Source organism: Aythya ferina (assembly GCF_964211825.1).
Source record: "Aythya ferina genome assembly, chromosome: 3".
Classification (NCBI taxonomy): domain Eukaryota; kingdom Metazoa; phylum Chordata; class Aves; order Anseriformes; family Anatidae; genus Aythya; species Aythya ferina.
Window position 1 is genome coordinate 16793620 of NC_140298.1, and position 15835 is coordinate 16809454.

General features: G+C 44.4%; 1 protein-coding gene across 2 annotated transcripts in view; it reads left to right on the forward strand.

Annotated features, from left to right (window-relative positions):
* TOGARAM2 (TOG array regulator of axonemal microtubules 2) overlaps positions 1–15835 on the forward strand; it is a 58000-nt gene that overhangs the window by 17740 nt on the left and 24425 nt on the right. Inside the window, exons 1-8 of one of the 2 annotated variants that reach the window (XM_084513103.1) lie at positions 78–256; positions 5914–6030; positions 6525–6650; positions 7883–8017; positions 8752–9048; positions 9509–9723; positions 11318–11490; positions 12660–12706. In XM_084513103.1, the coding sequence (XP_084369229.1) occupies positions 6623–6650; positions 7883–8017; positions 8752–9048; positions 9509–9723; positions 11318–11490; positions 12660–12706 (895 nt within the window). In that variant the 5' untranslated portion in view covers positions 78–256; positions 5914–6030; positions 6525–6622. Of the gene's footprint in view, positions 1–77; positions 257–5913; positions 6031–6524; positions 6651–7843; positions 8018–8751; positions 9049–9508; positions 9724–11317; positions 11491–12659; positions 12707–15835 lie in introns of those variants that run through there. The other variant, XM_084513102.1, reaches the window with a different exon arrangement.

Genomic DNA, 15835 nt, shown 5'->3' on the forward strand with positions numbered 1-15835 from the left:
ATTTCTGGTATGTGACACTGTTTGCTTGCGGAGCTGTACACCTGGACGGGGCAGCCTGCTGTCCTGGAGAAGGGGGCCGGCTTGCCAAATGGCTGTCCCTGCTTCCAGCTTGGGAAATACAGGGTCCGGAGCACAAGAAATCCTCATTTCCTCGTGGGACTCGACCTGCAGCAGGGCTTTTACCTCACGGGGGATTACAAGCTTAACAGCATGAAGCTAGGTTTCTGAAGTGAAGGACACGCGTGATATGAAGGAGGTTGGTGAACAGCCCTGTCCTGGGCACTGCTGCTTTGTCAGCAAGGCGGTGCTCCACTGGGGCTGGCAGAAGTGGTGCAGAGGGGCTGCTGTGACTGGGCTCTGGTGGAGGTTGCTTGGTGCAAGTGTCTTTCCCAGAAGGCAATAAACTCTGCAAGAAAGATTTGCATTTATGACTTTTTTTTAAAATCTTCCTCTTTTTTTTTTTTTTTTTTTTTTTTTTTTTTTTTTACTTTCAAAACATTGTTTTAGTAAATATTACAACAGCGCAAGGGAAGTTTCTGCTGGGTGACTCCAGCTGCGTGCCAGATTCCGGGTGTCATTTAAAGGACAGACACCCCTGAGAGGTGTAGCAGAAGTGGGGTGACAGATGAAGGAGAAGAGATAAGGACAGGCAGAAGATGCTGAGCACCTGGGGGTTTTCTCTGCCACACCATGGGAACAGAGCAAGAGCTCCCACCTCAGCTCAGGCACTGCCCTTGGCCTCCCGGGTCCCTTTGCTGCTGTGCTCAGGGAAAAGGACAGGTCCCTGCTCAGCTTGTGCTCACACTCACCTTGCTCTGACTGGGTCAAAAAGCAAAAACTGCACTTTGGGTCCTTCTCTGGCTCATGCTGCTGTTTTCCAGGTAGAACCAAAGAAGATCTAAATCAAACCAACTTTCTCAATCAGCTGCTGCTGAGGTTTAGGTCAGGGTTATGTGGCTCCACCAGGAGACTGTTCATCCCTGCAGGATGGTGATCAAGTCTGCTTTTGACAGTGGTTTAAATTGCTATGTTTCGCTAAGTTTAACCTTGGCACCTCACTCCAAATGATGTTTGGGACAAGTGTTGTTGTTTTTTATTCCAAGTGAAGAGAATCTTAGTGAGCTTATAGGCTGCCTGGTACACAAGTGCCTGGTCCCAAAGCAATATCACTCTGACAAGCAAACTTGCCTTCAGGATAGACTCTGTTTTCAGGGAGGTTTATTATAAGAAGTACAAATCTCTGAAAATTAGATCTGGAAATGATGTAGGAGAATGAGGAGGTACAATCCACAGTCAAATCCATTTTGAATTCTTGGTGTGTGGAGATGCCAGCCTGCCACAGCTGCAGAGGGAGGACAAACCAAACTCTCTGAAGGATTGAGATTCAAGAGCTATCTGCTGATTATCACAGGTGTTTGCAGGTTACTTTCTCCCTCTGCTTCTATCTCTCTCTGGAGAGAACCTTTGCTTCACTTTTTTTTTTTTTTTTTTTTTTTTCTTTTTTCTTTCCCTTTCTTTCTGGTAATGTCTGTGCTCCCTCATGCCTATCAATTCAGCAAGCTGGGGCTCTGCTGCCGGGACCACTGCCGTAATGACAACAGTAACCACACTCCCATTTGTGTAGTATTTGTCACCCCCAGGATCTCTGAGAGCTTTGCAAAGCTTCCAAACATCGTTCTCATTTTTCAGTTGGAGATACTGACCTGTAATAAACTAAAGTTGACTTGTTCAAAATCTGTGGCACGCAGAGGTCAAGTTTATAGGCTCCTAACATTTTTGCAGTGAATTGGCAGCAGAGCTGGTACTGCTCTGGCACAATTTTCATGCTGGTCTTTGGCTTTGTTCACTTTCAGACCTCAGAAGTGGGGGTGCCTTGGGGATGCGGTGTTTTCTGTCAGGTCATTAAGCCAGACTATTGCAGGGTTGGGTCAGCCATCTCTGCTGTGTTGCATGCTCATATCTGGCAGCAATTTTTTGTCCACATCCCTTTACGCACTGCATCCCTCTGTGCTGCAGTATAGGATGGATAAAGGCCATCCTATTACTCCTTTACCTCTTGGTGGCCTCCAGCTCACCCAAGGCAGAGGCTGCCAGCTGATAGGTACTAGAAAAAAAGCATTTATCTGCCTTGCCTGCAGATTGGCTCCTCTGGGCAGAATGGTGCTGGGCTCTGAGAAGCAGCTCAGAGGCAAGACAGCAGCCATGCTTAGCAGGCATCAGCATGTGGAGGTTTGTCCTCTATGGGTATTTAAATGCCCATGGGGTTAGGTGATATCTGATAGCTTAGGTGAATGGAGACTTAAAAAAAATAAATAAATCATTGATGCTTGAATGGTGGACTTAGGTCCTGAACAGAACAGAGGGGTGCTTAAAGGACTAGAGAATAAATTCTGAGCTGGGAACTGTTGTATTTCAAGGTTCATATGACACTAAGAACAGCACTAGAACTAAGCAGAATAGATACAAGAGTAATAAAATGGGCAATTAATCTCATCTCATTAGAGGAGATGCTCCTGCTTTTGCATGTCAGCCCTGCACTTTGTGCTCCCAATGCTTGTTACCCATAATGAAAAATTTCAATACCTAACTCAGATCCCATGATGCAGCTGAATGAAATTGTTGCAGATCACTGAGAATTTCCTTGTCTGGTGATTACACAGGAGCAATGCAGGGCCCTTAGGATGCTCACTCAGAGTTATCTCGGATTTTTGCAGGTGTCTGTGAAAACCTGATATAGAGTACTCCTAGTTGTTTTGTGCCTTTATGAAAGAAGCCTGGAACAGTATGTGAGGCCCCACCAGGAGAAAACTATGGGCCTGGGGGTGTTCAACGGAAGGTTAGATGTGGTGCTTAGGGATGTAGCTTAGTGGATAATATCAGTGGTAGGGGGATGGTTGGACCAGATGATCTTGGAGGTGTTTTCCAACATTAATGATTCTGTGTTGTAGTAGTCCTTCACACAGGAGCACAGGGTAAAAGAGCTCTCTCCTTGGGGCAGCTGAGGGAAAGGAACTGAGGAGACAAGCCTGATATTTCTAAGGAAAATACTGTCACAAGAAAGTAATGCAAAGCTCCCAGGGAGTGTGTAAGCTGTCAGATCGCTGGATTAATGTTTTGAGACATGGGACACTGGTTGGATTTGCTTTGAGTGTATGTTCATTCAAAGTGATGATTGTGACTTCTATACACAAGCCTTGAACGCTGGGCATCCAGAGCCTTTCACAGAGTCCTTTGTGGAAAAAATCCTATGTACCCTGCGAGGTCCTGCTCTTGGAAGGAGAAGCAGCTGACTGTCGTGTATTTTTTCTGGTGCAAGCCCCCACAGCCGTACTGCTGTCAGCTGAGTTATGTTCATACAGCACTAGTACCTGGAGGCCCATGGTGGTGGGGACCCCTCTGCATGAGGTTTTCTGCAAAACCCTGCCTGGGCTCAGGGCCCTGCAGGTCTGGGGTTCTGTTCAAGGGGCACCCATAGGAGGAGAAAGAACCCTTTCAGTGCTTTTGGTCAAGGCAGGGTTATGCTCAAAGCAAAGGTGCTTCAGTGTACTTGGCTCCTCGTTGTCCCGCTGTGCCCAGCAGCTGCAGGAGTCCGCAGAGCGATCGATCACCTGACACTGGGGAATGAATGCCCTTGGCCACAGCTCCAACGGGGACCGGCACGGCACTCAGCGTGCACTTGTGTACAGTACTCAGATAGCTGTGGTGTCCAGCAAAACGCATCATTAGAGCTGTAATGAGGGTTTGTTCGAGCCCTTTTTGAAGGGGCTGATGAGGTTTGGCATTCAGATGTGTTTATTCCCAGATCTTGGTTTGCTGCCCTGGGTGAGCTGCTGCATGTGGTCACTCTTGTTTCATGGCTGAGCAGCCCCATTTTTCTGAGAAGCAGCCATTACAGGAGCTTTTCATAGAGGCAGTGAACTTTAAGGTCTTTCAAATAAGAGACGAGGACAGAACTCATAAAAAGAGCACCATGTGGGTCGCATGTGGAATTTTTAATATGATTTCCTTTGCGTTTCTTGCCACGCACAGTCAATGGTTGAGGAAGCAAGTTTACAGATTCAAAAACTCCTCAAACCGGTAAACACAATGGTAAAAGAAAATAGATTTTGAATGTGTTACCTCAAGTGTTAATGATCGGATCATTGTGGTGAAAGAGATGGGAGCACTTGAGGTACCAAGAACTTAAAGAAGTGGAGGAGGAGGTGCAATCTGTAGCTCAGCCTTGTCATTCTCCTACAGGCCTGGGGGAACTGCTCAGTTCAACTGGTCAATGACTTTCTACTTTGTGAAAACTTCATGCTACAGCTGCATTACGGTACTATAAGCTGGAATCCAATGGCAAAAATAAATAAATAAATAAATAAATAAATAAATAAAAAATCCTGTGATCAGTTGCATTGCATCCGCACAACCAGCCTCCAGCTGTTAAAATACTGGGTATTTTAACATACCCAGTATTTTAAAATAAAATACTGGCTCCAGCAACTCCGATCCTAATGGGCTCTGTAGGGTTGTTGGTGTTGGTTTTGACATGTTTCATGTGGCGATACTGTATATTTGTTGCACTGGGAAGCCACCAGAGAAATAGCTTGTTAGTTGGGGCAGACAGTAACGATGGTATTAAACAACCTCTATTTTCATTTACTGGGTGCTAATGAGCCAGAGAAGCTGAACATCCCGGAGGGTGTTTCCTTCGGATTAGCCCATCAGAATGGCAAGATGTGCAGTTACTGTCTAATGAAACATCACCAGGGCCTGGAGCTGCTCAAAGGCAGTTGTGTTCCCTTTTTTTCCTCTTCAGAAAGCCATTTTCTAATATTTCCCCCCCACAAAGCAGTGAACTACTTGTACTGTTCTCCTCTGGACAGGGAATGGCACCAACTCGTTTTGTGTTTCTCTCAGTAATAGCAGGAGAAGATGAATTCTGCACGCCCAGTGCTTCCTATAGACTAAAAGAAAATTTGCCAGGGGGTGGAGCTACAGAGCATTGCAGCAATATGAACGTGTTCTACTGTAATTTGCTCGAGGACAACATTTAACCTGATTGTAAGCTTGGTTGGTGGTAAGGTGCCTAAACTTGGACAGGCATTCTTTATTATTTGTTTTAAGCTCACAGAACACGTTAATAGGTACCTGCTTTTTCTTCTCCTTCTGTAAGAGTTTAATTGAGCTGTATGTGACTGATTCTTCTGGCTGCACTTAGCTGCCATGTGGTAGTCATTCTTTTTGCAGAGCTTTATAGACACCTATGAGTGGATTTTCAAAAGCAATTCACATTTGCATCCTTCTGTTCCCACTGACATTTATAGGAGTTTTATTGCTGACTTACCATACTGACCTCTTATCCTGAGGTATGCTTTGCAAAAAACTCTCTTAGGCCAATACATTAAAAGAAGTCAAAGCTTTGTATGGTGACTGAAGCCTCTGTCAGAAGATGAGAAGAAATATCCAGAGTTTTGAAGTGAAAGTGACCAAACCAGTAAGGGAATAGACCACAGGGGCTGAAGCTGAAAAAATGTCATGAAAAAATTTGTTATAGCACTAAACTGGAAAGCTAAGCATAAATTTATTTATTTTTTTTACCCTCATATGTCCTTCACACCATTTCACTGTCCCACTAGTCCTGTGGGCTGCGCATTCACTGGTGGGTGCATGGCAGACAGTTTCTGGATAGCTGGCATCCCTAAATATGTCATATTATAGGCTCAGGCTTTCTGAGGTGCCATAACAGCTATAGATGGCTCAGCAACACTAAAAATGCAGACAATTTAGCTACAATAGCAATTGTTTCAACTGCTTTTCTCTTTCTTTTCCCAGCAGGTGGTGGATTTAGAAGTATTTGGCTTGTGGTTTGAGTTGTGCTTCAAAATTACTCATGAATGTGTCATAAAAGCTTGTCTTCCCTTTCTACAGAAAAAAAATCCTGTACACTGGTGGAAATTGACAGAGACATATTTCATTTATCAAGCTGGACAGGGGTTACAAACCAATCTGCACTATTGATGGCCAGGCACCCCACCTTAAATGCAGGTATGTTTGTATTAAAAAGGGGAACTATTCCACACCTCATTTTTTTTTTGTTCTTGGTTGTTATTGGTGCATATCAACTTTAACACGACAGTTTCTTGTTATCAGACATGTGCAATTATGCTTCTGCTGCAGCAGCAGAGATAAGTTCTGTGGGACCAGCTCCAATGTGCTGTGCCAGGTCCAGCAGCAGTAAGTGCAGTAAGAAACTTGTCTTGGCTGTTGTGCCCATCCAGCCATGGAGACAGCAGCTGCTGGGGTGGAGCTACACTTCCCCTGTTATGCCAGCCAACAGTTTTCCTTCAACATTTGGACTTTCTGGACATGTTTCTGCAAAATGTGGAACATGCATAGCTTGATTGGATTCTTACGGTATTCTAACACCACCTGGCTTGAGCAGTTTCCACTACTATGTTCCACCCATGAACCTTGTGGCCAGGGCAATGCCAGGGTCCTATGGCTGTCACCTGCATTAGCAGTGTCATTTTTCCATGCAGGCTCCTGATGCTGCAAGGGAACCCACTGGCAGCTGCATCAGGCCCAGCAAAGGGCAGCACAAGTAGCCTCTCACCTTGACAGAGCCCGTCATCCCCCCATGGCAACAGAAGATAATTTCACAGCAGGTAAAGGGCTACAGCAGATACAAGACTCCTTCACCTTTGGCACTACAGCCAGGGCTTGTTGCAATCCTGTTCCTGCAGCCTTTGCCCAGAGGATGTTTGCTCAAAGCAGAGATGTGTGAGCCCAGGAATGCTGCTTGGTTCGGGGAGGCAGAGCATATACAAAAGCTGCATTCAAAGCACTGATCACGCAGCCCTAGAGGTGCTGGCTCTGCTGGCAAGAGTAATTCTGTGAGACCCTGCATTTTCTCTCATTCTTTAGGAGTGATATCTTGGCCTTGGAGGCTGGGTAATGGGAAGGATACAGGCCAGGATGAAGGGCAGGGAAACATGCTGTACATGACTTTGAATTTTCAGGAATAACTTAGACCAATTTTTTTTCTGAGCCAGGCTGTGTTTCTGTTGGGGTGTGGGAGGGTGCCTCTGCAGTAAGGAAAGCAGGGAATAAACTCCTGTAACAGTGAAACAGAACAAAGGAGAATGTTTGGATGGACAATTTGCATCCTGCAGATGCAGTAACCAAATAATCCCACTGAATATTGAGAATACCTCGTGCAGAGTCCAAACTTTCTCTTAGGTATAGCATCTGGTGATTGTTTGTTTCCTAGTAACTTCTTTGTTGTGGATAGAAATAAAAACAACCAACAAAGTTGATTGGGATTTAATGAAAACAAAACACTTTTGAACCAGTTTTGGAAGCTGTCTACTTATTAGATTATTATTACTATTATTATTACTACTACTTCTACTTGGAGGTATTCAAAAGATATAGATGTGGTGCTTAGGGACATGGTTTAGTGTTAGACTTGGCAATGCTAGGTTAGTGGTTGGACTTGATCTTGGAGATCTTTTCCAACTTAAATGATTCTGTAATACTATGATTATTATTAGATGCCAATTAGAATTTCCAAATTCTAGAGACCTATGCAAGTTGTCTACCCTTTGAAAGGACATGAAGAAATTCCATAGTCTTGGATAGGCAACTAGTAAAACGCATGTAATTTTGCAGAGCATTCAGATGTCAAAATGCTGAAATGTAAGTGCCTTACTAGACAGTATGGCATAAAGATACTAAGCCTTTGAGGTCAGGACTGTAGGTTAATACTGATGTGTTAATCCGATACACAAAGTGGATATCTTTTTTTTTTATACTTTTTTTTTTTTTTTTTTTTTTTTTTTTTTTTTTTTTTTTTTAGCTGCAAATTTGTGTCATTTGTACTGTCTTTATTTTAAAGCTAAGTACCATGCCCCAGTTGCTGTCTACTGTGGGAGCATCACAAAAGCTAAACCCAGATGCAGAGCTCTGCGAGGTGGAAGCATTGATTCAAACTTGCAGCTTTGTGGCAGCAGATGGACTACTGAAGAAGAAGGTGAGGATTGAAGGGGGTTGAATGCATGATGGCCTCAATGCAAGAGAAATTCTGAGTTCAGGGACAAATGGTCCTCGAAGGTCAGTCCTTGTGTTGGCTCTGTGTCAGAGTAGGTGGCAGACAGAGAGATGCAGATGATCCTGTACTCCTCCAGTGGTGTGCTTGGCATCACGTTTCTTTATCATTAGTACATTACGCTTTATACTTAATCCATGGTAGCCAAATTGCCAGCCATGATAGAGACTGTGGCCTGACTAAATGGTCATTGTAATGTGATATGAGTTCTGTATCTATCCTTGCTATCAGCATGTGGTCTCACTACAGGTAAATTCCAAGTTCTTTCTCTGCTTGCCCATCAGATCTGATGTTGAGGACAGGGTGGTGCTGCAGAAACACTGATAAGGTTTGCTTGCTTGCTAAGACGTCCTTCTGCTTTGCAGAAATACTGGTAGTACCATTAAGGTCTTTACTGGTAGTGCTGACTGAAGCCAAGGCCTGAAATGGAAATCTTTTTTCCCCTCTTATTAGCAGGGCCTTTGACCTCTCTCTCCTGGCTTGCTAGCTCAATGCTGTTCATAATAATTAAACTGATGCTAGTTTTATGAAAAATAACAAAACGATCTTCTGAATTATTAAAACAACAACAGCAAACCTTGAATGCCTGACTCCTTAGGTGGGTTGATTGTAAAACAGTGAGATTAAGTAACTCACTTCCTTTTTTGTCTGATTTTCAGCTTCTCTTCAGTCTATGCTAACAACCCAGATGAAGAAGCAGCAGCCTAGTTTAGAGGATGGAGGTGGGGAGTCTCCAGAACCAGGGGCCATCTCTTCCCTGGAGGACAGAGACAGCAAGGCTACTGTGCATGACCTCAGTGCTGGGGCTGGAGGTGTTCTCTCCCATTTTCCTCACCCAGCCTTGATGCAGGACCCCCAAGAGAGGGAGGTGAGCAGTGCTGCCCTGGAAACTGCTCAGATCAAGGACAAGCTGAAGAAGAGAAGGATGTCTGAGGGCGTATTAGCACCACAGAGAGGTAAGACTGGAGCCTGAACACTCTTGTGCAGGAGGCAGGGTCTGTCCCAGGCTAGAGAGCTAGCACACATTCCCAGTGAACAGATCTCTACTAAATATGCCCCCCTGCAATAACCTTCCCTGCTCTGTCCCCTGTGTAGCCCTCCTGCTGCTTATAGGGGTGTACTGCTGTGGCACAGGGAGAGGAGTGGCTGTGTATATGTGCAGGTGACTTATTCCAAGTTGGCACAGGTCTGTGGGCTCCCTGCTGTCTTGATGGGAGCCCAGAGGAGCAGGGTGTTCCTCTGGTGGCTCTGTGGAAATGCATAGATGTTGTCCACTGGCCTGCTTCAAGTGGCTGCCAGCATGAACACTGTGCAGCTACTTACAAATTTCCAATAAATCTTTCAAATGTAATACCCAGTTTCAGGTGCTTTGTGTTTGAAGATCTGCTTCTCTTACACTTTGTGCCCACTTTGTAGGCGTGACTGACAGCAGTGAATCCAAGGAGATTACTCTGAAGCCAGCAGTTTCCAGGTCAGCTTCCCAGAGGCTCCTGGCAACCTCCAGGCCCGTGCCTCCCATCCAGAACAGACTTCCTTCCCCGGAGCCCAGCTGGACAAGCAACAGGGAGCAGGAAGAGAATAGCACAGGCTGTGGCAGCAGTGAAGGGAACCACAAGGAATTGATGTCAGAGGTAAAAGGGTGTAAAGTAAAGAAAACAAACTAAATCATACATGGTGAATTTTCAGTTTATTCTTGTAGGCAGACCTCTGAGATCTTTCCCCCATGGCGTGAGCCCAGGGTAGCAGCTGAGCCAAGGAAGAACTCAGCTGGGTGTTGCATTTTCAGCTGTCTTTGCAGTGTGTGTACAGCAGGCTTTATGTCTCCAGTGTATATGAATAAGAGAATAAGAATACTTCTTCAAATAGTTTCTGTACTCTCTAAGATCTCCTGTTGTGTTTTATGACAAAGAAAAACACCAGCAACCACACAGAGCAACCAAATGTGTTTAATCTGGCCAAGCATATCCTTCTACAGTTAGTAAAATACAAATATCTGTGAACCATCTGTGCTGTGTACACGGGTGTTATTGTGGACATGACAGTGTATTGGTGTCTTTTTATACCAGCTCTGTCTGGTCTAGAATGAAAAAAATGTTTGCTGGAGTGGGCAGTCCTGCAAACTGAACTTTGAGGTCCAGGTACAGCCATGTCCTTCTGCACGGTTACTTCTAACAATATTTCTGGAGTTCAGGGGCCCCTGTGCAGCTTCATTGTCTTCCATGGGACTGCCCAAGGTTAGGTGGTAGGAACTGGCAATTCAGGTCAGGGGGAACGGAGTCCAGAGCCCATCCACATGATTAGTTTTGCAGGAGGGACATGAGTTGCAGTTGTTTTGATTTTTCCATGATGTGCAGGGCAATGCAGCTCTTGTAAACACGAAAACCAACAAAAAGCTAGTGCATTTTATTTCATCCCTGCAGTGCCATATGTATCCCTGACATTAACTCGGTTGGTTTCGCTGGAGTTCAAACAGGTCCTGATTTGACTCTTTGGCTAGGAAAAGAATGATGGGATACTATGGAAAGGTGTGTGTCTTCTCTGCTCCCTCAGCTGCCTTTCCTAGCCATGGTGTGGAGAACCTAAAGGGTGGCATTGCCAAGTGAAGTGATTTAGCAGGCAGAGACCTTACAGAGAACAGTGGGGTAGAGAACTCTGCTGAACCTAATAAATGCCAGTAAGCCTGCAATGATGAATTGTGGGGAAGCTGGAGGGCACCAAAGATCTGGAAAGCACAACAGCATCTGGGCCAAAAGACCGATGGGGAACTGTTTAAAGGGCAGCAGTAGAAAAAAATTACAGGCTTGAGAAAACCAGATTTTGACAGGGTGCAAAATGACTTTGTGAGGACTTGGCTGGGATTCAGCAATGGCTGGTAGGAGGCTTCAGACAGCAATGGGATAGTGACCTAAACCCATTCCAATCCCATAGGAAAAGCTAGCAGAGGCAGCAGCATCCCAGAACATCCCATCTGCCAAGCAGATGGATGCCAGGTGGTGTAGTATGGCTGCTGCCACAGAGGTGAGCAAGGGAAGAGAGCTGTCAAGAGTGTGAGACATGGATCCTCCCTCACCACTTCACTTTCCATTGCCCATTCCAGGCCAAATGACTCCATCAGCTTGAGTCATTTTCCCACCAAGTGGTAGGCAAGAGTACAGCTAAACTGCTTGTGACATGAAGCAGGAAAGCTGTGTGCTCAGGCTGAGCACTGTATTTTCCCATTTCCAGGCTTCCCTGCAGCCCCTGTATTGCAGTGATGAGGATGGGAAGAAGTCACTGGGGGTGGCTTTGATTCCCCCTATCCCGAGGTCAGCAAGACCATCTGATGGGGATCCTGGCAGTGCTGCAGTGCCTCTCCCAAGCTCTCAGCACCTGGTTTCCCAAGAGTCCCTGGAGACGAGGTAAGCTGAGGTGTCTGCCTCTTTGTACGCTGTTCAACTCACATGTCTCATCTCATGAGATTATTTTCCACAGCCAGCTTCTACAATATGTTTCTGCAAACTTATGTGCATTCACCAGGTTGTGTACCTATGGTGATCCAACATGATGTCAAAACCAATGTCATACTCTTAAATTAAGAGTGGGGAGGAGAGGAGGAGGCAGGACTTCAGAGGACCTTGAGCAGATGTTCTGCTGAACTCTGATACTAATTCACTCCGTATTTCTTGTGGTGCCATTTAGGAACTGTATTGTATAGAGCTGAATTCAGTGTCTGGTGTTGTGCATGAACTTTGACTGCAAATATCTGTACCTGCAAGAATATTTTAGGGTGAATATTGGCTATTATATAGCTGCCTACCAAATTCATATGGCACTTTTGTAAATGTTGGTTGTATTTTCTGTGTCTGGATCTTCACTGTGGAATGAGAGCTCAAATAAATCTCTTTTTATAGATGTATAATCCTATAGATCTGTAATATTTCCATACAACTTTAAGATCAAAGGAGCAAGGTGCTAGATAACAGTTACAGGTCTGTAACTGGAGGAACGATACTTGCTTGGGTATGTGTGGGGAAATCTAACTATCAAAGTTATCCTAGCTGTAACAGTAAATAAGGAGTCACAGAAACACAGTTCCAATTAGAAAATTGGCTTTTAAAATGCAATCTGCTTATACTTACATACCAGTTGGAAAAAAAGTTTTCCCTCATGAGAATAAAGCAGTGGTATTGACATCTGTTACAAGATGCTGTCATCAGTTTAAGTCAGAACCAGGCAAAGTTAGGCTTCTGCAAACTGACTTAACATCTCTTGCTGAATCGGAAAGGATGTCTGTAAAAGTAAGAGCCACTTAGCTCCAAAAGGGAAACAGCAGAATTGGATAGTGAAGGCCCAAATTGAAGAATCTGACTCTTGCGCTTCAGCTGGAGTTAGAAGTTTCAGCTAGAGCTGTGTGACTTTGCAAACTGAAAGTTTAATGGCGGTTCATGAGCTTTGCGTATTGCTGTTTTTATGGGATGTATTTCCTTCTTCATCAGGGTGACTTTGCTAAGAAACTTTTCCTCTTTTAAAGCTACACCCTTCCTTTTTCTATCTCCTCATATATTCTTTTCTCCTTGATTTTCTTAAGGCCAAGATCAGGCAGCAAAACAGAAGAGAAGACCCTTAAATCTCTGGGTAAGTACAGGGCATGGCTGTCCTAAAATGAACATTGGAGTCCTGACCCGTGGTTGGCATCATGAAAGCCATGTTGAAAACTATTCTGTAACTTTTTGCTATTCCTTGATGTGCTCAGATGGCTAGTCCAGAGCCCTGTCAATGGGAGATGTGTTCTGATGTTCCAATGGAAATAACTCCAGCACAGGGTTTGAGTGGCAGTAGCTGGAGGAGTACCTTGGGGTCCTGGAAATACACAACAGGAGAATAAAAGGTTTGCCCAACTCTTCCCCCTCATGTTCTTTTTCACACTTTTTTTTCTTTTTTTTTTCTTTTTTTTTTTTTTTTTATTTAACCTCCCTCTCTCCCCCCCTGCATACTCTCTAATGGTACAAAGATTGCGGAAAAACAAGGCATTTCACATGAAGTGAGAAATGCTCCCACTCATTCCTCCTATACTTGGAGGAAGAAACCTTCACTCAGAACAGTTTCTGATCCTGAACCAAACCCCTTGAGATCTGAAACAGATTCATGAACTCTGCTTATTTTTTTACACTGGGAGAAATAGTGATAGTGAGTCCATGTGCATTTTGCATTTACAGATTAAAATAAAGGATCCAACCTATGCAGCAATTGTCTAAACTGAGATTTCCACCTTCTTAAAGCACAAGTCTAAATCAAGTGCTGAGTAATGAACTGAGGCTTCAATTTTTCAACTAATTTGGCTTAAACCACACATGCTAGGTTTGTTATTACAGATATGTTCCCCTACTCTATCTGCAAATGTCAGTTCTGCAGATTCAGGCTGGGGTAGGAGTTTCCTGTATTTTTTTTTTCTTCCTCCTTGCATTATGACTAGCAATAAAAAAAATCTGCAATACAAAATAGGGTGTGAGTTGCATCTGTGTTAGCCAATACTTTTAAGTTGAAAACCTCAGTGACACCATTGCTATTTCTTTGCCATCTGTGAGTTTGTAGTGATGGGGGAGAGGAGAGTTTAACAAATAATTTTGCTGATGCGGAAAAAGGGATAAGATCCACTGGTATCTCAGCTCAGTGTTAACTCTGCCAAGTAACGAGCATATGCTGTAGCAATGATTACTTTATTGCTGATATGCAGCAGGGTGCTGAATGTAACTAGGGAGAAGTATTGCTGAGTAAGTAAGGTGACATTTTTGCTGGATACATTCTGGACTAGAAATGAGCTATACCATTAAACTCTCTCTCTCTCTCATCAACCTAACCATTCAATGGGGAAAAAATCCTGATTTTAAAAGGTTTTTTTTTTTTTTTTTTTTTTTTTTTTTAACTACCTGACTATCACATGATTTTATCATCTGTGGAGCCCTGTAAGGAACATTTACTTTTCTGCATTTTAACAGCTCTGCTCAAGACTATTTCAGAATGAGCTGCACTGTACTATTCCCTTTAAGAAAACCAGCTCTTAGTAAGTCTGCCCAGAAAGTGAGTTGATCTACTACAATTCATAATGAAACTCCTTTGGGAGAATGAATGCAGCTTTGAGAACATGATTCTATTTTCGGTAACACTCTAGCAATCCTGAGCTTTTCTTCAAATGCCCTTTAAAATATTCCAGCAAAGAGGAGGAAACATAGCTACTTGCCTTTGTAGAGGCATCAATCAAAAAACAGGAGATATTTTAGTGAATGAGAAAAAGAGGATGCTTGCTGAATCAAAACAGCAACAGATAAGAAACTTTTTGGCAAGGGCAATCTTAATTTCTCTTCTCAGTCCAACACAGCTACTGATGCAGCTGAAGTGCCTCTATACTAATGCACACAGCATGGGAAACAAGCAGGAGGAGATGGAAACCACAGTGCTATTAGAAAGCTATGACCTGATTGCTATCACAGAAATGTAATGGGACGAGTCCCACAACTGGAACACTGGAATTGAGGGCTACAAGCTTTTCAAAAGAAATAGGCAGGGAAGGAGGGGTGGTAGTATAGCCCTCTATCTTAGGAAAAGGATAGATTGTGAAGAGCTGCCTCTGAGAAACAGACAGGTTGAGAGCTTGTGGGTAAAAGCTGAGGACCAGTCTAATAAAGGACATCTTGTGGCTGGCGTCTACTACAGGCTGCCTGATCAAGGGGAGCGTGTTGCTGAGGCCTTTCTGTCTCAGCTACAAGAAGCATTGTGCTTGCAAGCTCTCATCCTGACTGGGATATCATCCACCTGGATGTCTGCTGGGAAAGCAACACAGCAGGCTGTAAGCAATCCAGGGGACTCCTGGGGTGCCTCAACAAGAACTTCCTTGTCCAGGTATTAGACAAACCAACCAGAGGAAAAGTGTTACTGGACCTGGAGCTCAACAGTATGAACTCATTAAAGGGGTTACGACTGGAGGCAGTCTGGGCTGCAGAGACCACTAGTGCCCTTTTTGAGTTTATGATCTCAAGGAATATGGGTCTGGCTGGCAAAGAGCAAAGTCAGGACCCTGAACTTTAGAAGAGTGAAATTCCAGCTATTTAAAGATCTAGTGGATGAGATCCCCTGGGACACCATCCTTAGGAACAGAGGAACTGATCAGAGCCAGCAACTCTTTGAGGATGCTTTTCTTAGCGTGCAAGAGCTCTCCATCCTCGTGTGTAAGAAATCAAGCAGGGAAGCCAGGAAACTGGCATGGTTGAGCAAGGACCTGCTGGTCAAACTGAGATGTAAGAAGGAAACACACAGGCAGTGGAAGCAGGGGAAAGTGGCCTGGGAAGAGTACAGTGATGCTGTCCAGATGTGTCGGGATGAGATCAGGAAAGCCAAGGCACAAATGGAACTGAGCTTGGCAAGGGATGCAAAAAATAACAGGAAGGGATTCTGTAGGTACGTTGGCCAGAAAAGAAAGGTCAAGGAGAGTGTACCCCCTCTGATGGATGAGAAGGGAGAACTGGTAACAACAGTCATGGAGAAGGCTGCAGTACTCTAGTTTTCTTTCTCAGACTTCACTGCCAGTCAGACTTGCCATGTCTCTTGAGTCCCTGAACCTCTAAGCTGTGGCCAGGAAAGTAAAGTCCTTCCCACTGTAAGCAAAGAACAGGTCTGAGACCACCTGATGACACTGAACAGGTACAAGTCTATGGGGCCTGATGATATGCATCTGTGGATCCTGAGGGAGCCGGCTAATCAACCTGCAAA